This window comes from Argopecten irradians, chromosome 1 (assembly GCF_041381155.1).
Source record: "Argopecten irradians isolate NY chromosome 1, Ai_NY, whole genome shotgun sequence".
Classification (NCBI taxonomy): domain Eukaryota; kingdom Metazoa; phylum Mollusca; class Bivalvia; order Pectinida; family Pectinidae; genus Argopecten; species Argopecten irradians.
Window position 1 is genome coordinate 22,335,194 of NC_091134.1, and position 23,705 is coordinate 22,358,898.

The 23,705-nt window shown below is 36.0% G+C and overlaps 1 protein-coding gene and 1 pseudogene across 1 annotated transcript; one reads left to right on the top strand and one right to left on the bottom strand.

The window, feature by feature from the left end:
* Window positions 1-691: 691 nt before the first annotated feature.
* Window positions 692-9,228, top strand: LOC138320990 (uncharacterized; annotated as a pseudogene).
* Window positions 9,229-10,025: 797 nt separating this feature from the next.
* On the bottom strand, window positions 10,026-18,088 carry LOC138320980 (Y-box factor homolog). The gene is made up of 7 exons (XM_069264340.1): window positions 17,929-18,088; window positions 17,522-17,585; window positions 16,949-16,982; window positions 16,522-16,611; window positions 16,105-16,239; window positions 11,337-11,726; window positions 10,026-10,884 (listed from the first exon to the last, which is right to left on the bottom strand). Exons 1-7 carry the CDS (start codon window positions 17,984-17,986, stop codon window positions 10,768-10,770), a joined length of 888 nt encoding a protein of 295 aa, XP_069120441.1. The 5' UTR covers window positions 17,987-18,088; the 3' UTR covers window positions 10,026-10,767.
* Window positions 18,089-23,705: the final 5,617 nt, after the last annotated feature.

The following is a 23,705-nucleotide window of genomic DNA, read 5'->3' on the forward strand; positions in this document are numbered from 1 at the left end:
TGATCTCATTTATTGAAAGATTTTCACCAAATTTGACATACGTACTTATAGATGATAGTCTACACTTTCCACTTTCAAGTTTGGTTGAATTACATATCAAAAGTTGACTCGGCAAAGAAAAACGTAAAAATACATAATATATATACAAAGGAAAAAAACAAAACAAATACTTATGTCAATTTCTATATTCACACAGTTTGCAAACAGTTCTTTTTCATACCCTGATGAAGTGAAAAAATAGTGACATCAATATTGGAAACACATATTATTCCTTTATATACATATATGTTTCTGCATCATTGCTTAATTTGAAAAAAAAATATTTGTACAACCTTACAAGGAAAAATTAAAAAAAAAAAAAAAAAATTTATATGGTATCCTGTCAAATTTATGTTGGAAATAAAAAGAATCAAGTCCATTACCAGGTTCAAATCGAATTAAAATAGTTGGAAAGGCATGTTCAGATGTATTTAACACAAAAAATGAATAGTTGTATAAATATTCCAAATTACACTTGTGAAAAATGAAACTTGGGGAATTTTGAATTCATTTCATAGCCTAGGCTTTTTTTCCGAACCAGTTTCCATTAAGTGTTTCTATATGTAAAGAACAAAATTACATTTATAAAGCTAACCATGCTTCTGCAAAATCAGCCTTTTAGTATAATGTCAATAAGAGTTATCGTTCTTGAAAAACAAGTTCCGGTGTCCGACATTTTGGAAATAAACAAGTGCTTGCCAACACACATTTTTCAGACAATTTTGGTAAGAATATGGTACTTAATTGATGTCTGACTTGGTGGTATGAACTGGTATCTGATGCAGAATTCGAAATACGATTGTACTGATGCTAACATTTCAGATGGTAAAGCGACGCATATTGAACAAACTCAAAGAAAGTTCATCCGCTTTGTTGCAGCACATTTTACTGTGTACATTATTGTGATTTATTGTAGGCCTACGTACAGTAGAATTTAAAAATGCATGATGTATACCAATATACCAGGGAATGCTTTATTGCAAAAATTAATATAGTATACAATCTATACATATATATAAAAAATAGCCCTATATATTAAATAGAGTATATAGGGGTATTTTTTTATATACGTTTACTATATATATTATTAACAGAACGTCAAACTCCTGTGGGTATATGCATGTATTGTTATTTTCTGTCCTTCGAATGAATTTAATTTTATAGGCCATCCTCAGGTGAATCACAGGAGTTTGACGTTCTGTCAATAATAGATAGTATTCATCTATAAAAAATACCCATATATACTATATAAAAACATATGGGATATAGGGGTATTTTTTGATATATGTATACTATATATATTTGTAACAGGAGCGAGACGGGCCCAGTTTGAAACAATGTCACACTATGCCCGAAGCGCCCCTAGTGCAACCCAGGTTCGTTGGGTATTATTTAATATGCTTGCCTGTCGGTAGGAGGAAGAACAAACTACTGGCTATAAATTTATAAAATATATACCCCCCCACCTACAAACAGAACAAGCTCTGGTCAAAAACAGCACCACTTTTGTACAAGATACAAGAAGCTTTATTTAGTGTCGTATACATACAATGAAATAACATTAGCTCTGTAGAGCTATTCTTACGACAAACAAAGGTATACACATTTTATAACAAAGTAGATTGTATTAATGTAAAAGATAGGATAGTAATAATGATGTCAAGTTATGAATAGTTTAAATTTATCACAGCTTGCAGTTTAGTTTCAAAACAGAAAACACGCAATATATAGGACATGTTAAAAAAGCAAAGCTAAACGAGATGCTGTATGAAAAGTTCCATGCTACATTCTACCAACCAAGCTAAAAAATCCGCTGGACAAGGTTCGTATATACATACAATACCAATATGGTATAGGTTAAAAATTGACAGAATACATGCATAATATAGCATAATCTAAAACAAAAGGAGCACGTTTGTAATACATACAATGTGGATAGTAAGAAGAAAACCTAAAAGCGCAGATTATAAAATAAGACAAAACAAGCAGAGACAGGAAAATAAAAAAGAGAGCACTATAAAAGGATTTCAGACATAAAAAGTTTACATATGCATGTAAAAGCACTAAGAGTAGAAAATTATGTTTTTCACAGATAGCACAGGAACAGGAGCGAGACGGGCCCAGTTTGAAACGATGTCAAACTACGCCCGATGCGCCCCTAGTGCAACCCAGGTTCGTTGGGTATTATTTAATATGCTTGTCTGTTGGTAGGAGGAAGAACAAAATACTGGGTTTAGATGATAAGGAACAGTTTATTATGATTATAACAGAAACCATCTACAACATACATCACACATACATCCACACAAATGGTATAACCAGCCCCCAATTCCCATACCTATAATTCTCTTTTACAGTCTTTATTCCCACCTAATTACCAAATATAAAATACAGTAGTCACCTATAGGCCTAGAAGCAGAGCTGGCAGCACGCAGGAACTTAATCCATCAGACTGCCCAGTCTACTAGAACTACCCCGAATATATCCCCATACCCCAGTCTAGGCAGCCAATCACAACAGAGAAAACAGACACACATTTAGGACAACTCACCAGAAATGAATGTATGACACAAACACTACCACAGTATAGAGAAATACAAAGGTCACAGCACAGGTACACAATACACCTACAGACAAAACAGCTTGACTGGTTAGCTTGCCTAGACAGTAAACATATAAATTAATGTCCTCCGCTACATATCATTGACAGAACGTCAAACTCCTGTGGATGAATACAACAAAGTCAAATGACACCAAAGTAATAATAAAACATTAATATGGCAAGTCAGTTTTGTTTTATTTATTTAATTCTGATATTTGTCTGATATCATTATTTTTAATCCAGAAACATGTATCTGCATTTAAATACTTAATAGAGATATACATGTATTTGTAATTCAGATTATAATATATGTATTTTCATATATATATATAATGGGAAGTCGCGAAGGAACAGTAGTCGTGATTTTGGAAAAATTTAATCGTTTTTATCTCATGAAAGACATTATTTCCACATAAACAAAACATCACCAACATGATGCAGCTCCAGAAATTTGGAAATCTGGACGCACAGTAGAATATGCACACAATCACAGCTACTGTTCTGTCACGAAGTAACTGGTTGGGTCCCAGTGCTTTTCAATACATAAAGATATCAGAAATAAGAATATGGGTATCTGTATTTCAATTAGATCTATATTTGTATTGAAATATATACAATGTAATTTGAATATCTGTTATACAATTAGAGATATCTCTATTTGAAATACAAATATCTGTATTAATAACATAAATAGAGATATCTGTTATTAAAATACAGATGAATGAAATGAGTAAAACTGACTTGTTTATTGTTAATTTTTTTTAGTGAAAATAAGAGACAACAAAAATAATACTGTGTTTATTTTGCAGTCTGACAATTTTACTGCTGCCTGATGATGTGGCTATACTGTTGGGCTCACAATTCCTACCACCTCATCCGATGGTTCCCTCAGAACAACCGTGTCAAAATGTAAGTTTTGGGTATCAGGTATTGTTTACAGTTCAATGTGACAGGTTATATTTGCTACCTCTGTAACAAGTTCATTCCTAGACAGTTAGACATCTTATGATATTACAATCATTGAATGTCTTGTAATTTTAGAGATACCAGTACTTACTTTAGGGTAATGTATTAGAGGTCAAATTAGACTGTAGGTCAATCATTTTTCTCTGGATATTCTTGAGTGTCCTTGATAGGACAGAAAAACCCACAAAAACAAATTCATCAAAATGTCAACTATCATGGACCTTGACTTCAGTTTTCACCTTTCACTATCTGAACTGCAATTTATTTGCAGTCCTGCTAACCTTGATTCTGACCTTTGACCCACTTTTAAACTTTGTATGGATGATACTGACCATTGCCCTGTTGGTGCCCTAGATCTGTAATAATCTAGTTTGACCGTTTACTATTTCCAGTTTTTTGGTATGGATGATATTGACCATTGCCCTGTTGGTGCCCTAGATCTGTAATAATCTAGTTTGACCGTTTACTATTTCCAGATTTTTGGTATGGATGATACTGACCATTGCCCTGTTGGTGCCCTAGATCTGTAATAATCTAGTTTGACCGTTTACTATTTCCAGATTTTTGGTATGGATGATATTGACCATTGCCCTGTTGGTGCCCTAGATCTGTAATAATCTAGTTTGACCGTTTACTATTTCCAGATTTTTGGTATGGATGATACTGACCATTGCCCTGTTGGTGCCCTAGATCTGTAATAATCTAGTTTGACTGTTTACTATTTCCAGATTTTTGGTATGGATGATACTGACCATTGCCCTGTTGGTGCCCCAGATATATGTGCTACTACTGCCCACGACTGCCCGGTGGTGTGAACAGCCTCTACTTCAACTCCTCATCGTGTCAATTATCTTCTCATTTTTTAGCATTGGTAAGTATTTAAAACAAAACTTTACTCTTTGGTACAGTTAATATCTTAGAAGGATCTATCCAGCTGTTACTGGAATGTTCCAACAAGGAGTACCAGGACTTTAATCATTTTAAGGCTTGTAGAAGCTTTTTTTCCCACTTTCTGTGAACCCAAAGGTATGCACATGTATTTGTTTTGTATCCATGTCACTGATAGAATAATTTCAATCTTACCTTGATATATGTCTAGAAGAATTCTCAATAGAAATTAACTTTCAACTCTTTATTCTTCCTAAAAAGCATTGATTTGAAATTCCTTAAACCTGGAAATGACACATACAACCTAAGGTTTTTCACAGATTTCATAATGATAATGCTAATTGTTCATCAGTTTGACATGATCAGATCACATTTCTGTATTGCATGGATAGCCATGTAATATGATCTGTTGCATGGTATAGGCCTGCTGCCCAATCCCTATTAAATCAAATGATTTAATAAAATATTTTGAAATGAAATGGTATGGACCAGTACTACAATCATATAGTTATGAAAGAAAAAAAAGCCAGAACTTTATGTATGCATATATATATATTACTGATCTGTTGCTTTGCAGGTTTCACCTTCCTTTTCATGCTGATGATTCCAGTCCCCCGAGAGTTGAAAATTGTGTTCCACATTTTTGGGGTCATGTGTTTCGTTGAAGGATTGGTAGCGGTAGTATATACATCAAAGGCTGGCAACTGTGTATGTATCACCAATGATTTGTTGTGAATCTTTGAGGATCTATTGAAAATTGAAATTATCTCTTATACATTTATTAGAACCCCCATCATAGTGTGTTAACAATATTTTTGGAAGCACAGTTATTCATAGAGCAAGGGTATTCATCAAAATAAAAGTGTTGGGCTAGAACCAAGGTAGTAACCCCCCCCCCCCCCCTACTGCATCTAATTAATTTACTAGGTATGGGGCTATTCATTTACTGACTTGAGATTACTCTACTGATTCAGTTGGAGATAAGTCCTCAAATTTGAAATTAGCATTATTAAGTTATTTCCATGTAGGTTATCGTTTTCCAAGGCAATTTGTCTTCAACATATAACATGATATTATATACATGTACTTATGTAGTTTTTATACTTTGTCAGAATTGTCCTATCCTTTTTTCTTGTGTATCTTTTCAGGAATCAACGACAGAAGAACTATACTACATGTCTCTGGCCATTGCTTGGGTCACATGTGCCTCCCTAAGTAAGTCTATTTGTCATATTGGATTACATACTGCTCAGTTATGTTGTTTGATTGTTACCATTACTTTAAATCTGAAAATTTATCCGATAATATCATTTATGATTTATATGCAAAGACCTTTTAATGTATGAAACTGTGTTGCAAAAAGTTACGAGTGAGCAGCATTTTCATACTAAAAATATGAAATATGAATGCATACAAATTGCAAAATGAACACTAGCAAATTTAATCATGTTAGTATCCTACTTGCACAAATGACTTAACAGTAGCCCTCAATTAGAATTTTGTTTCTCGGTTGTCTGATATTGATCATAAATAATTGCATTGCATTGGACTATTGATAGCACTCTGCTGAATTTTAAGACACCGATTATTTTCATAATTACAGAATATTCTGCACTTTGATTGAAATTTTGAAATATTATAGATATATTTAAAGTGAACAGTCGGGCAAGGATGGCTAAAGGCGGTAAAAATGGTGTGAATGTATCCATATAATTTCTTATGAAATGGAAAAATAAAATCTCTCGCCAAAATATGTCTGCATACAAAGAAATTAATTTAAAGTATAGGATCCTAATACGTCCTCCCGGTGCTATGTCCGTGGTTACATTCACGCAGCCTCGCTTTCAATGCTTTCAACTTTCCTTTACTTTAATGGTCAGAACTGGGAAACGTAAGCAGAAATTAATATTGAAAACTTTTGGAAGGCCAATGAAATATTATAGATATATTTAATTAAAATAACAGACACCTTGAGATTATTGAAAATTAATATAAATATTTTACTGTTTTTATTTACAGTATTTTTCGTGATCATGATACCATTCTGGGTTATCAATGCAGTGAAACGGAACAGCATGGTCGACCGACGCACCAGGCAGGGAGTCTGCTATGAACCTGTCAAATGTTGTTCATGTTTGTGGCATATCTGATTGGTCCTTTTCACAAGAGAGTGCTTCCCATTGGCATGATGGATCCAGTCAAAACAATTTGACTATTGAACAGATATAATTTGTAGACTATTTAATTTAACACTTGTGATAGTTCACATGAACAATTATATACCTATTGTTGACCGATAGATGATTTATACTTATCGTTGATCGATATATGACCTTCGAAAGGAAAGTTTACAATAACTTGACGAAGGTTATTTGGATATATATAATATTATTCTGGTACATGTATATTTTTGCTAATATTTGTTCATTTGTTACTCAACATTCCTTGATTTGAAAACCTAAATAAGTTATGTTCTTTCTGAAAGCAACTTGCTCTTTTAATTGAAAAGAACATTTTTAGGATTAATCTGAAGCGTTATCTGAAAAACGAGTTTCTTTTTGTGATGGAGGCCAATAATTGGCATTAAAAGTCAACAAACAAGTTCTGTTATTATCTTAAGTGTTTCCATTTCAGTGAACATCAATACGCAAAATACATGGTGATATTTAAGAATTATTGTATGTTATTGCATATACATGTATGTAGATTCACTTGGTTCATATGACCAGCAAGTTAGAGTCAAGGCACATCATATTATAGACATATTTATACTGTTGTTTAAAAGCATTTCATGCCAGATCCCTGTGTGGGAGATTAAGCCTTAAGTCAAACTTTTTTTTTACAATGAGAAAGCTAAGTGTCGTGAAATTTATGCTCCTACATTGGAAATACATTGAGACAACACACTCACTGCAACATCCAGGAGAGTGATTCATGCCCCTTTTGCCTCTTGATTATAAATCTTGCAAGTAAAACATTGATATTTCTCTCGAGAGGATATAGTAATATTTTATCGCTGTTGATCAGCAGTCATATTTTATGCAATCTCATGTGTATCTGAGTTTTCGTTGATCGATGACCAGAATTTATGCTATCTTTCATTCATTTCAAAAGATTGTAAAATCCGTCCATTTCATCATGCACCCACAGCCCATACTATTTATTTGGGTTCTTTTAATTTCTCTACACAATATTTACTTTGTTTACCAGGTACCTATATATATAATTAACCTAAGGACTCATTCACAGGTGTTAAGTAATATTAAATGTGTTCGATCAACATAAATTTGAAGTGTATGAATAACATGGTCTTTAGCAATAATTATAATAAATTTGTGATGTACGACACATTAAATCATTTGATACAATATTTGTACACAATATATTTTGCATGATGCCAGTATATTTAAAGGGAGATAATATTTGTAATATCAAGTGTTGTATAATTCTAAGGCACATATGAAATCAAAAGATACCAAGTGAAATATTGATTGAAACCAAATATATTTACCAGGTTCATATGTTCATTAATTTGATATGAACTTTAATTACAACGATAACAAACTGATTATAAATCTCCATCACCAGATTGTACTAGTTTGTGTTATTATAGTATATGAGGGGTCTTTTCTAAAAGGGATGATGTGTTCCCATTAATTTGAATATGGTAAGAAAAACGTTTTTCTTCATATTGTTGTACAAACTGATTTTGATTTACAATTGGAACTGTAACCTTTGCCATCATCCTATTTATCAAAATTGTATATGAGGAATAATGATGTCCATTAATTTTACAATACTAAATTTGTCTAATATTTTAACTATTTAGTTAACCGTTGTTACTATAAGTATATTTGTTTATGATAACAGATGAATTATCACTTCAAATTAAAATTCATTTGTGGTATATATATAATCCATTTATCATCTATCCATTAAAATTACCAGCAGGACTGGTAAGTCTCCCCTTTTCTCGGTTTTTATAAAATGTTTCTTCTTAATTAATACCTGTAGTAACGACTCAATTAAGTTACATTGGTCTTCATATTGTATTTTCTTTAATAAACATATTGTCACCTTGGTTCTAATATCTCGATATTATGCATGATAATACTTGTGACAAACTGAATACTTTCTTTACAATTAAAAGGCAGTTATATTTTGAAAAAAATAGAAAAAATATAATTTACTATTAAATAATTTCATTCATAGCTTTATATTTACATTTTGACTGCAGTCCCAATATGTAATCTTACCAAGCGCAGATGGCAGTCATATAGACAATGAACTTCAAGCGCTTGTTATGATGTCATTATCATGGTGACGTCACAAATGTCGTGCCAGCGATCACGGAAGACAACTGTTCAAATGGCTGTTCCATCCATGACGATAACGAATGATTATTTCATTATAGATGCAAAATTCTGAACGTCTTTCAGTTGGCATTCATAGCCATTATGAATGCCAACTGAACAGAGACAAAATTCAACATGAAGCGCTAGCGCGCTCGCTTCGTGAAATTTGCCTGTTCAGTTGACATTTATATTGGCTATAAATGCCAACTGAAAGACGTTCAATGCTTAAATAACCAACTTTAAATATGGGTGAGAAGCATCCGAGTGGATAAGGATTCTATTTTTTCAGTTTGGAACAAAATTGAAATAGTAATATAGAAATTGAAGGGAATTAAAATACTACAATGACTTCTATATTTGATACACGTTTGTTATATTTTACATATCATCTTTAATATATATAATCAAAGTTAAAATAAAAATGTCTTTCTCTGTTGGTCTTATTTGTTGTCTTGTGTTAAATATCTTACAACCGATGATATATTTATCTGATGTGTACCAACCCGGTAAAAATTTTTGACTTTTTATTTTGATCCAACTTGCTATTATGACAAGAAAATAACATTAGCCCATCACTTCAGCAGGCTACAGTCACAATATACAAGATGTTTGAGCTTTCTTATCGAAAAAGTGTTTCATGTGACCTTGAAATGAAGTTCATTCTCATTCATTTTAACAAATGTTACTTCTATTATTCCGGAATATGTTATATGTTGGATTCTATCTATGTTTTTTGCATTGTAGAGTTACCCTTGCAGTTAAATACCAAGTATATCCAGCGAGTGCAATGTCAATGTTTTCAGAGAAAACTACATAATTTTACCTACCTATAACTCGTCAAAAATGGAAGTTCTCTCAAAATATCATGTAGTCGAAATTTTGTTACTTTCTTCTGATATATAAATGAAAAGGATTAATCTAGCCATTCTTCATATTAAATATACAGCTCTCTACATTTCTCAAAATTGCTTGAAGACGAACAGTCAACAGACGATTTTGATACGACTAGACTTCTTAAGGGATATATCAATGTCAGGTTTTCATTTTTAGATTTTTTTTTTAAATGGATACGTTTTCCAAATACTTCTGTCAGTACTGCAAGGGGAGGTTATTTACTAGCATTTAATGCAATTCAGCAAATTGTCCAGTAGAACATAAACAACAAAGAACATAAATTTGATGCAGATGTTTATTTCATGCACAATTTTTGTCTTTCAGACGTAAATTTCATTTGCCGTCTGGGATATTCTTGGATCTACACAGAAACCGGATGTAGACCTCTGTGAGAATTTCAATTTAAGCACTATCAAATTACATTGGTATTATAATGAAACGTGCAACACCAAGTCAGTCAACTTTTCTGTATTCCAATATTTGCCATATTTTGTTAAATAGTTTCTTCAAATATGTTTGGAATTGAAATACAATTCATTCCGCTTTTTATTTTTTTTGTAAAATATTAGTATAAAAATTTCTTTTGTTCATTGTATATCTTTTTGTTAATTTTTTAATGTGTAAAAGTCACACAAACAACTTTTCTCTTCAGTTCATCTTCCGAGTTAAAGTTATCAACTTTTCTCTTATGTGTGCCATCAGAGACAAATTTTCAACTTCTCTCATCTGTTGGTCTTCGGAGGAAAAGTTATAAATTTCTTTCATGGCATGTTTAAAATATTTTTTTTTGCATAGTCGAGTGAGTTGGCGTTTCTTACTACACACAAAAGAGAACATTTTTCGACCTGGCGCTATCTGTTCCTGCGTTGGTTACATCAAGTCGGCCAGATTTTAATTTTTAATACATAAGGAAAAAGGCCATGTGATTAAAGCAAAACACAGATGCAGGAGCCTATACTGCTGGACTACATAACAAAGGTATAATATGTTCTTGGATGGTGATGCCAGATGGTAGCGGGATTCTTACTCGGCCTGCTCTCCGCTCTCGACTCTCTCTTCTCCTGCACCCGAGGATTCGGCACCGGCGTCGTTGGAATCTCCTCCCTCCTGGCTGTTAGTGTCCTGATTATCCTTGTTTACCTGTTAGGTGTCAATTACATGGTGATTAATATCTAAAAATTTCAAAAAATCTGGCTTAGATAAACAAAATGACTCTAAACCATGGCCAGTGCTCTGCTAGATTTCTTGTCCAGAACCACAATGGAAAGTTTCTTTTGAGAAGGTATATAAGCACTAATCAAGCACTTGTTTGATAACTTAAATAATTACCGAAAGAATGTAACCAGTGAATACCTTTCATAACTGTGTGCCTTTTTATGATCAATACATCCAAATACAAAAATTTGAACAGGTTCTGGTTCAGTATAATGTCGAACACTCTTTTGTGATAAACAAAACATAAACCAGGTTATTGGTTAGTTATGGTAACTCAACCAAATCTGAATGGAAAGCAAAAACTTTTACTTCTCTTTCTACATACACCTCAATGCTTTTCAAAACATGATCAATGTTTTTTTGTATATTTTACGTACCCTCTTCCTTGAGTTTCCGCGTCCCCTGCCACGCCCTCGTCCTCCGCGGCCACGTGCCCTGTAAGGACGCCCTCTGTATGTACCATCATCCTCGCCTCCCTGACCGTAGTACCTTGGGTTTCGTGGTTGGTAAAACCGGTAACCAAATGGTCGGCGACGACGACGATACTGGTCATCCATATATTGACCTTCTTCTTCCACCATTTGTCCTCCATGGTTTTGATATCTTGGTGGAGGTCTCATTGGGCCTCTGCCGTAGTTGCCTCGGAAGTAACCACGGTAGCCGCCACGGTAGTATCCTCCGCGGTATGGTCTGCGGCGAGGAGGGCCAGGGGGACGTCTTTGTCTCTCTTCTCCTTCTTCCCCTTCCTCTACTTCACCGCCTTCTCCCTGAAACACACAAAAGTCGGGATAATTTTTTTATTCAATTTCATATCGGTTAAGTAGGTGGACCAATAGTTAATCATACATTAATAAACAGAAAGGTCATTAAGATCATAACGTTGTGGTAAGTGTTTCAGTGTTGTGTTGGAGACTTATATTATAGAAATTTGTGGAAGACTACACAGATTGGTTTGGAATAGAATTATGTATTCCAAAATATAAGAGTTATCTGCCCTTGTGGGTAGATATTGATTGCAGCCACAGGGATCGGACACGAAATTTTTTAACCAACAGTATACATATATATATTATAGTATCAAGGTTATGAACTCTGCGGTCAAGAAAAACGGACCTACTTTTTTAAAATCGTGATTATTTTAATAAATGGGTTCTATACAACATTGACGTATATCTTACCTTAAAGAGAAATAACTGATCTTTCCAATGAGTGCTTGAAGAACAAAAATGGCCAAGTATTGACTAAGTTATGGCTTGGTGAATCCGGAAATTTACGAAAAATATGCTAGGTAGACATTTCCCTGTCCGATTGAAATGTCGTCTCGCTTCTAATGGGTACCTCAACAAGAGGCCCAGAGGGCCTGTATCGCTCACCTGGTTTGTAATGCCAAGTTATGTTTTGAATACAGGTTCATTATTTCTTTTCTAAAGGAATTTAAATATATACCTCTATTTCCCCTATCAGTTCCCGCCCCTCCTGCCCTTGGGGGGTCAGAGTCAAAATTTATACAAACTCTTGTAAAAGTTGGTCACATTCTATGCAGAAGTCTAGGACAAGTAGTGATTTATAGGATTTACCTGTAATTCCCCTATTGGGCCCCGCCCCTCCTGCCCCCGGGGTTAGAGTCAAAATTTATACAAGTTCTGTTCCCCTTCCCCAAGAATGTTTGTGGCCAAATGTGGTTACAATCCATGCAGAACTCTAGGACAAGTAGCGATTTAAAGGATTTACCTCTATTTCCCCTATTGGGCCCCGCCCCTCCTGCCCCCGAGGGGTCAGAGCCAAAATTTATACAAGTTCTGTTCCCCTTCCCCCAAGGATGTTTGTGGCCAAATTTGGTCACATTCCATGCAGAACTCTAGGACAAGTAGCGATTTAAAGGATTTACCTCTATTTTCCCTATTGGGCCCCGCCCTTCCTGCCCCCTGGGGGTCAGAGCCAAAATCTATACAAGTTCTGTTCCCCTTCCCCCAAGGATGTTTGTGGCCAAATTTGGTCACATTCCATGCAGAACTCTAGGACAAGTAGCGATTTAAAGGATTTACCTCTATTTCCCCTATTGGACCCCGCCCCTCCTGCCCCCGAGGGGTCAGAGCCAAAATTTATACAAGTTCTGTTCCCCTTCCCCCAAGGATGTTTGTGGTCAAATTTGGTAACATTCCATGCAGAACTCTAGGACAAGTAGCGATTTAAAGGATTTACCTCTATTTCCCCTATTGGGCCCCGCCCCTCCTGCCCCCTGGGGGTCAGAGCCAAAATTTATACAAGTTCCGTTCCCCTTCCCCCAAGTATGTTTCTGGCCAAATTTGGTCACATTCCATGCAGAACTCTAGGACAAGTAGCGATTTAAAGGATTTACCTCTATTTCCCCTATTGGGCCCCGCCCCTCCTGCCCCCGAGGGGTCAGAGCCAAAATTTATACAAGTTCTGTTCCCCTTCCCCCAAGGATGTTTCTGGCCAAATTTGGTCACATTCCATGCAGAACTCTAGGACAAGTAGCGATTTAAAGGATTTACCTCTATTTCCCCTATTGGACCCCAACCCTCCTGCCCCCGAGGGGTCAGAGCCAAAATTTATACAAGTTCTGTTCCCCTTCTGGTCAAATTTGGTAACATTCCATGCAGAACTCTAGGACAAGTAGCGATTTAAAGGATTTACCTCTATTTCCCCTATTGGGCCCCGCCCCTCCTGCCCCCTGGGGGTCAGAGCCAAAATTTATACAAGTTCCGTTCCCCTTCCCCCAAGGATGTTTGTGGTCAAATTTGGTAACATTCCATGCAGAACTCTAGGACAAGTAGCGATTTAAAGGATTTACCTCTATTTCCCCTATTGGGCCCCGCCCCTCCTGCCCCCTGGGGGTCAGAGCCAAAATTTATACAAGTTCCGTTCCCCTTCCCCCAAGTATGTTTCTGGCCAAATTTGGTCACATTCCATGCAGAACTCTAGGACAAGTAGCGATTTAAAGGATTTACCTCTATTTTCCCTATTGGGCCCCGCCCTTCCTGCCCCCTGGGGGTCAGAGCCAAAATTTATACAAACTCTATTCCCCTACCCCCAAGGATGTTTGTGGTCAAATTTGGTTACAATCCATGTAGAACTCTAGGACAAGTAGCGATTTAAAGGATTTACCTCTATTTCCCCTATTGGGCCCCGCCCCTCCTGCCCCCTGGGGGTCAGAGCCAAAATTTATACAAGTTCTGTTCCCCTTCCCCCAAGGATGTTTGTGGCCAAATTTGGTCACATTCCATGCAGAACTCTAGGACAAGTAGCGATTTAAAGGATTTACCTCTATTTTCCCTATTGGGCCCCGCCCTTCCTGCCCCCTGGGGGTCAGAGCCAAAATCTATACAAGTTCTGTTCCCCTTCCCCCAAGGATGTTTGTGGCCAAATTTGGTCACATTCCATGCAGAACTCTAGGACAAGTAGCGATTTAAAGGATTTACCTCTATTTCCCCTATTGGACCCCGCCCCTCCTGCCCCCGAGGGGGTCAGAGCCAAAATTTATACAAGTTCTGTTCCCCTTCCCCCAAGGATGTTTGTGGTCAAATTTGGTAACATTCCATGCAGAACTCTAGGACAAGTAGCGATTTAAAGGATTTACCACTATTTCCCCTATTGGGCCCCGCCCCTCCTGCCCCCGAGGGGTCAGAGCCAAAATTTATACAAGTTCTGTTCCCCTTCCCCCAAGGATGTTTCTGGCCAAATTTGGTCACATTCCATGCAGAACTCTAGGACAAGTAGCGATTTAAAGGATTTACCTCTATTTTCCCTATTGGGCCCCGCCCCTCCTGCCCCCTGGGGGTCAGAGCCAAAATCTATACAAGTTCTGTTCCCCTTCCCCAAAGGATGTTTGTGGCCAAATTTGGTCACATTCCATGCAGAACTCTAGGACAAGTAGCGATTTAAAGGATTTACCTCTATTTCCCCTATTGGACCCCGACCCTCCTGCCCCCGAGGGGTCAGAGCCAAAATTTATACAAGTTCTGTTCCCCAAGTTCTGTTCCCCTTCCCCCAAGGATGTTTGTGGTCAAATTTGGTAACATTCCATGCAGAACTCTAGGACAAGTAGCGATTTAAAGGATTTACCTCTATTTCCCCTATTGGGCCCCGCCCCTCCTGCCCCCTGGGGGTCAGAGCCAAAATTTATACAAGTTCCGTTCCCCTTCCCCCAAGGATGTTTCTGGCCAAATTTGGTCACATTCCATGCAGAACTCTAGGACAAGTAGCGATTTAAAGGATTTACCTCTATTTTCCCTATTGGGCCCCGCCCTTCCTGCCCCCTGGGGGTCAGAGCCAAAATTTATACAAACTCTATTGCCCTACCACCAAGGATGTTTGTGGTCAAATTTGGTTACAATCCATGTAGAACTCTATGACTAGTAGCGATTTAAAGGAAATGTTGACGGACAGACGGACGGACGGACGACGGACGCCGCGCCATGACATAAGCTCACCGGCCCTTCGGGCCAGGTGAGCTAAAAACCAAGCCAAAATCACAAAATCTACGCTTGTGGTGGTAAACAGTACCCATAACTGTGTTCACCCACAATCTCCTTTGGAGGTGTCATGACCCGTACTTTGTAGACACTCCATTTAAACATCATTTAGCTCACTTACTTTAACCACCACCGCCATTTTCATTTATTCTTCGGAACGCTTCTCAATTTCTCGAATTTCCCGATTCATCAAGCCATAACTTCATCAATACTTGACCAATTTTGTTCATCAAGCACTCAATGGAAAGATAAATTCTTTCTCTTTAAGGTAAGATATACGTCAATGATGTATAGAACCCATTTATTAAAATAATCACGGTTTTAAAAAAATAGGTCCATTTGTCTCGACCTCCAAGTTCATACCCTTGATACTATAATACATAAATGTATACTGTTAGTTAAAAAAAATTGGGCCGGGTCCCTGTGATTGCAGTGTGTATTTTTGAGTGCAATATATTTATCTGAGAATTTTGTTTTCATAAGAAGCGCTCCTAAAATATTTATATTTAAATATCAATACCTAATATTGCAAGGTCAGATCTCTAATATCTGATCAGTGCGTAATTATAGAAAGACGGACCAATTATCTGGTTTGTTTTTCAGCACCAGTATTTAAAAGAAATAAATTGTTTCATATTACAAGACTTACATTGCGGTAAGGTGGCAGACGACGGCCTCCTGGTCCACCTCGGTAGTAACCACGGTAACGGCGACGATCCGCAGCATATTTACTTCCCTGGACTGGATTGCCCTCGGGTCCGGTCACGTTTGATGCCTCATTGCCCTTATGGAAAGAAAACAATGAACATGTGTAAGAAATCGAAATTGGAATCAATAAGATTTATAAAATTGCATGTCAATGAATAATTCTAACCAAAGTACTCAGCTCCATACACTGACAAGGTGTTTTAATTCTACAAAACAGCAAGAGTACAATTTCTGTGAAAGCAGCAACATATATTTGATGATGATATCAGAAAATGACCTTTAAAAAATTAATATTTAAAGAAATTTCAAAGCTTTTTCTCAATATTTGGTAAAATAAGATTTTGTTTATAAAAAGTACCTTTTCTCCTTCTACGACATCAAACTCGACCTTCTCTCCATCACCAACACTTCGGAGGTATTTACGAGGGTTGTTCTTTGTGATGGCAGTCTGTACAACAATTACATGTTATGTTATTATAAACTTAAATTTAGATTGTAACTTATTTCAGATAACTTATCCTCACAAATATTATCCCAATTAAGATATGCATTACCATTAATTGATTCATCAAATGGCGAAATCATTAACAGCAACCTACAGTAAACTTAACTGTAAAGTTAAAATATCTTCTACAATAAGGAGAAAATATTTTTATTTTTGAAGATATGAGCATATGGAATAATTTTAAGAATTTATTTAGTTTTATTATATTTTTCCCAGTATACTTCAGGCTCAATAAGTTGTATTGTTCAACTGGTATCATAGATCTAATGATTGTATGTACCTGATGGACAAACACATCTTCTTTAGTGTCGTCTCTGAAAAATTAAAAAAAAAATTAGTTACTGTAGAACAATTTTCCATTTAACCTAATGTCAATTATATTTTCCTATTTTAATTACTTCTTTTTTTTGTGGGAGGATTAGAAGGAGGGTGTAAATGTTCATTTGATGAAATATTACCAAGTCAATCTTTTTGCAAACTTTTTTGAAGGGGTGATTATTAAACGTGCTCAAGACGTTAGTACATTATCGCTGTCCTAAGCTCATGCACTTTGCACCTGAGAAGGGGGTGTGGCACTTGGCACAGTGCTTGATGAAAATTATTGAGTGTTGCATGTTACAATGTAAAGATCAATTCAAACATTCTTATTTGTTTAAAGTCACAGATCAACAGTTACTAAAAGTCGTGGGCCATTCAAATCTCGTCCATAGAAAACCCTCTCTTCATGTTTATTCACGTTTCACGTGACCGCACCGATATTAGTGGGAATGAGCTGGGGGGTGCTCGAGCAAGCATGGGGGAGATTTTTTAAGTTAATTTCGCACTTATCAATCATAAAAAGAATTATAATCACCTGTTAATGAAGCCATATCCGCTTTTTACGTTGAACCATTTGACTGTGCCGGTAACTTTCGTCGCTATGAAATAAAACACGGGAATGAATCATGACCTATAAAAACCACATGGTCGCTCGTCGAGATGGAACATGCCGGGTGTGAAAAAATTATCTGAATTCTAACATTTACGCCAACAGGCACTCAACAAACATCAAGATATTAACAATTTAACACAAATATTGATCAACTAACAACAAATGGAAGCAGCGAAACATACAATCTAACAAATTTATTAAAATATCCCCGCTCGCACTGAAGCTACAAACATGGTCTCGATCGACCACGCGGTGACCCAGTTTCACAGACATCTCAAGAATTTCTTGTTTTTCTCGAGTCAACGATCGAACTGACACTAAAAACTTACCGATGACATTCTTTTTTGGTTCTTCCTTTTCCTCCGGTTGTTTTTCGGTGTCGGACATGGCCTCTGATGGTAAAAAAGGTGTTACAATTTGTCCTGTTGGTAACTGGACTTCCTTGCTCTTTCCCTTTGTTCTTCTCTCTCACCCTCTGTAAGTTGGTCCCCCCATGCTACAACTACCATGTTTCTGATTGGTGGAAACCCGAAACGTCGCTAAAATTTTCCATTTTGATTGGTTGATAAGCCGAGATAAAAGTGTTAGTATAAATTACGGAATGATATAAGGAAACGAATTCTCACTAACTTTAAAAAAATAAAGCTGACAAGTACAGTAATGCTTGACAAAATTTAAAATTAAAATGTATAAAGTTCTGCGTAGATTGAAAAATAAATATATAGAAACCTTAATTAGAAATCATCTACAATATGACGTGTCACAGCTTGTCAATGTTGTTTTCTTTTAAATTTAACTGTTAAATTGGAATTTATAAACCAACTTAGAATCTAATGTTTAACGTTAACTGTTAGTCAAAAAAGAAGAAGAAGAAGAAAAAAACAAAACAATTTACAACTATTAGCGAGAGTTATCTCTCTTCACCTTAAAAACGTAACAGTTACATATGTGCCGAAAACACCGGGGCTAATCGTACAAACCGGGCTAACAGTTGCGCTATCTACGCTCGTGGAAACGTTTCTAAATAGAACAAGTATTAGCTTCCCAAAAAGCTAGGTGGGCTACGCGGAAGCTTAACCCTTTGATTGGACAGAATATTTAAATTAAACAATGATATGATGATATTGTTTAGCAATTTTAATTGTTCTGTTGAAAGCCATTTTATAATTTGTGAGCTTGTGTTAGTGCAAGGTAGCCAGGTCTTAGAGATTGGCAACTCCGCCATTTTTGCGATCGGCAGATGTACCTCTGTATGTGCTTAGGGGTTTTTAGATAAACTCTTAAACAGTTAAATACAACAAAATAAATTTGATATGTTATAAAAGTTCAGTAATTTTCAGATGGTTTGAGTACGATTTTGGATAGAAAAAAATATATTTTAACTTATATTTTAATAAAACAATATGTACTTCCGGTTTTGAATTGCTGATTTTCGAAAAACCATGTAAAATTGCTGATTTTCATGCTTTCAAAAATCATATTAAATAACATCAATCGGGAAAACTGGTCACATCAAACCATGATATAATGTTTAAACTTTGAGTTGATGCAAAAATATCATGTTTAAAAGAATACACTTAAAAGTAGTTAGCCAAGGGAAAATGCCTATAAACCAGAGGTCCCGCTGCCTGTCAACATAGACAAAGAAGGAGTTTCCAATCTCTGTGTATATATGTTTCTGTACAGACGAACAGTTTTAATAATCCTTTTGCATGCTTCCAACAAATTAAAAGGGGTTTTGCAGAGATTGCTAAGCTCAGAGAAAAGGCAAAAAAAATATAGAACTTAATCTAATATGTTTCTATGTTTTTCTATGGTCCGTTTTCATTCCACTTTTAGTATGGACTGTCATCCCGCAATTAATATTTTTTTATATTTTTAACTTGAAGTAAAATCAGAAGCTCAAACTTTTCAGTGGTGGTAATGGTGTTAAGTAAGTAACTTTTGTAACCGAAGAAAAATATTGCTGCCGTTTTTGATAATGAAAAAATACCATTTGTCAGCAGTGGAGCATCTTAATGTTACACGATGGTGATCTAAATATTAAATAAGAAATATAAAAGTAATGTCTCGAACATGGTATACTACTACAGATATATTTGTTCCATCTGTAAATGGAACCAGGTTTAATTAAAATGCCCGATTAATTTAAAGAAAATTCTTATTCAGAATACTTTTACCACGAATGCTTGTTCTACACCGAAATCTAATTAAAGGATGCAAGCGCACACGTGACCATGCTTTATCAGGAAGATGGCGTCCGAATCCGGACAGATTAAAGTCTGTTTCCGTAATTCGTTTTAATATTACTTCAACAGGCAGTGCTTGTAACACACCGAACATCCATCTGATTCAAGCGTTCTTGCTACATGGCTATCCTGCAAGATGGCGTGATTAACTGCTACGCCTCAAGCATCGTAGCAACAAGCGGCGTAGCAAAAATGTCGTCTTGAAGTACGTACGTGATAAATATTTGCTCGGTGTTCAACACACGGTCAAGAATCCAAATTCACAAGTTACCCACGGAACATTAGAGTTATTCACCAATTCGTAGAAGCAAAATTGATGTTTTATTGTATTAGACTTTGTCCTGTATTTCGCGCACAATATATATAGACGGGTATGCCATATCATTGTTGAAAAGTGTGGTTTTTGTTAGATATTCAAACAGATATATATCTAAACGAAACACAGAGCTGGGTTCAGTTCATAAAAGTATCACAGATTTAAATTATAAAGGTGACTTTTTTCTTGTTGAATGTTTTGTTATAACTATCTTTTCCAAATTACGCACGCGAAAACGCTAACCGGTATGCACTTAACAACATACGGTGGATACATCATAGTTCCTAAATCATTTCCAATTTTTTCTGTAGAATAGAACGTGCTGCACCTAAAATTATCTGATTATATAACCAACTGAAAACAGTTCAACGCTTAAACTGTGAACAGCGAAATTAAAGTTTTGGGGAACATTCTGGTTAATACTCCGTGAACCATTCTAAGCATGAATTAGTTAACATAGTTGACGGATAGACGAATCGGTTTCGTATCAACGTCGTATTCAATTTGACGACAGTTTCGTACTGTTGTCACGGATATGACTTTCGACTGAAGCAACTATGTTATAAGATACCATGTGCGTACAACGTACTGTATACCAGTCTGCAGCGTTTTCGCATGCGTAATTTGGAAAACGTAGTTATAACAGTAACATTCAACAAGAAAATGTCACCTAATCATTGGAATCTGTAATAATTTTATGAACTGAATCCAGGTTTTATCTCTGTAACAACATACGGTGGATACTCGTTCCTAAATCATTTCCAATTTTTTCTGATTATAAAACCAACTGAAAACAGTTCAACGCTTAAACTGTGAACAGCGAAATTAAAGTTTTGGGGAACGATTCTGGTTAATACTCCGTGAACCATTCTAAGCATGAATTAGTTAACATAGTTGACGGATAGACGAATCGGTTTCGTATCAACGTCGTATTCAATTTGACGACAGTTTCCTACTGTTGTCACGGATATGACTTTCGACTGAAGCAACTATGTTATAAGAAGTAATATGTGCGTACAACTACTGTATACCAGTCTGCAGCGTTTTCGCATGCGTAATTTGGAAAACGTAGTTATAACAGTAACATTCAACAAGAAAAAGTCACCTAATCACTGGAATCTGTAATAATTTTATGAACTGAATCCAGTTTTATCTCTGTCTCTCGTTTAGATATATGTTTCTTTGAAAATATAACGAAAATCATATACTTTTCAACCGCGATATGACATACCTGTCTATACTGTGCATGAAATACAGGACAAAGTATAATACAATAAAACTTCAATTTTGCTTCTACGAATTGGTGAATAAATCTACTGTTCAGTGGGTAATTTGTATATTTGGATTCTTGGCCATGAGTTGAATACCGAGCAAATATTTATCACGTACGTATTTCATTCTAGACAACATTTTTCTATGTAAAAGAAACAATTCCACGAGCGTAAATAGCGTAGCCCGGTTTGTACGATTAACCCCGGTGTAAAAGGTGAAGGTTTGAGTGCGTGTTTTAGGAGACTGCGGTATATTCGCGTTGTGTCACATTGTAATAGCGGGGCAGACAGCAAAAATGACAACGAGCAACAGAACGCAGTCGTCTTTAAATGGCGAACGCTCAACTTAATGCCAAAACTGAGCCGGTGTAACGTTGAAAATGGACCTCCGTTGAAAATTGACCTTGGGTCATTTTTCAACGTTGGAAACGGTCCCCGAATGCCGTTGAAAATTGAACATGCCGTTGAAAATTGACAGCGTCTAAGGTCAATTCTCAACGGCAGATCTGTTGAAAAATGACCGTTGAAAATGACCTTGGCAAACTCTCAACGGATGGTCTGTTGAAAAATGACCTTAGTACATACGCATATATAGCTGTTGCACAAACATAATTCTCGAATTCTGTTAACGCCATTCCTAATCTACTTAAAGGGCCCTTTTGTGCTGGTATTTAAATTATGTAATCACCGTGATTTGAATTGAAATTTTGTATTGTTATCATCGTAACAAATACGTCATTTAAATATTTTAGTTGCTTGTGTGTTTATAACGAAGAATACGACACTTCGAAACTTTCATTTTTCTACAGTCATGTTGTCCGTCCGTCCGTGTAGTTACTGCTAAGTGTTCTCAAACTGGGGAATAGCTATATAACACTGAGGTAACACAGTAAATAAAAAGGAATGTTTTTATAAACTGCGTGCAAAGTTTGTACTATGTGATGTTCACTTCTGAGTACCAGTGGATAGTGTTACAAAACTATAATTATGTGATATTATTAATCTGATTTCTAATATTTGCTTTATGATTATATTTTGACTACGATTTATTTTACGTCACAAATTATATTTGACAAACAACTGAAATCGCCTTATAAATGAGGGATGCGTACAGGAACACAACTTGTAGGCATTAAAAAAGTCAAAACAAGTCTGCAATCTCTAGCGTTTTCGCAGCTATCGCTGCTCTTCAGGAGATGTTTAATATCTATAAACATAACAAGGCCAACAATACTACTCAAGCGGTAAAATTTTAATAAAAGTTTTCGTGACAGATGCGCATGCACGTATCTCTTTGAGTATGTACTTAAAACTATTTCGACGTTTACCACAAATATCTTTCCGAGACTCAAATTCACACAATATTTTGATAGAAGTCCCTTAATAATCTGAAAAATGACTATTGTGCATAAATATGTACATGCAACTTACAAGTACTTCAACTTAACAACAACTTTCTCAGCGAAATTATCGGTGTAACATAGGTTAAACACACTAGGATCTATTGCTCCATTCCCTCAATTTTGTATGAAACATCTGTGTACGACTTCGCAAAGATGTCCTGGACATGGCCTTGCTCAATACAAATATCCTCGTCGTGGTGATTGTCGTGGTGTTTTGTTGTGTTGTGTGATGTTGAGTTTTGTTGTTATGTGAGGTTGTTGTGTGATGTTGTTGTGTGCTATTGTGTTGTGTGTTGATGTGTTGTGGTATGGTGTTGTTGTGTTGTTTTGTGGTGTTGTTGTGTATTGTTGTATTGTGTGTTGATGTGTTGTGTTGTTGTGTTGTGTTGTTGTGTGGTGTGGTGTGTTGTAGTGTGGTTTTTCTCTATGTACTCTGGCTTTCCACTACCTCCTGAACCTGGCACGTCCTGAAATGACCCTGACTGTTAATAGGACGTAAAACAAAAATAAACCAAAACAAACTAAATAATGCATTAGTAACCCCTGAAATATCGAGGATGCGTCAAGGAGACCGCTGAAGAAGGCCACATATAAATCTAGTCTACTTCAGAATGAAGAAAAATAGAGGAGACTCCTATTCCAGTCGCCTACGATCATGCAATGAGGACAGCAGGTACTAATAACATCATGTAAGCCTTGATTTACCTTATCTCTGACTCTGGAAGATTTTTGTAAAAACATGTAAAACTGGGCACAAATTGATATAAACCGAATGCATAGATTTCATTACAACTTGGTGACACTAAAACTACTGCCAGCAATCAACACATCATATAATGTTTCAATATTCTGAAATTACTTGCATAC

What these genes read in the sequence shown, in the direction of transcription:
- LOC138320980 (XM_069264340.1), bottom strand. Translation starts at nt 17,986, where the DNA reads ATGTCCGACACCGAAAAACAACCGGAGGAAAAGGAAGAACCAAAAAAG. An exon ending in GGATATGGCTTCATTAACAG is followed by an intron (nt 16,983 to 17,521) that starts GTGATTATAATT and finishes TTAATTTTTCAG; the next exon opens with AGACGACACTAAAGAAGATG. An exon ending in AAGATGTGTTTGTCCATCAG is followed by an intron (nt 16,612 to 16,948) that starts GTACATACAATC and finishes ATTGTTGTACAG; the next exon opens with ACTGCCATCACAAAGAACAA.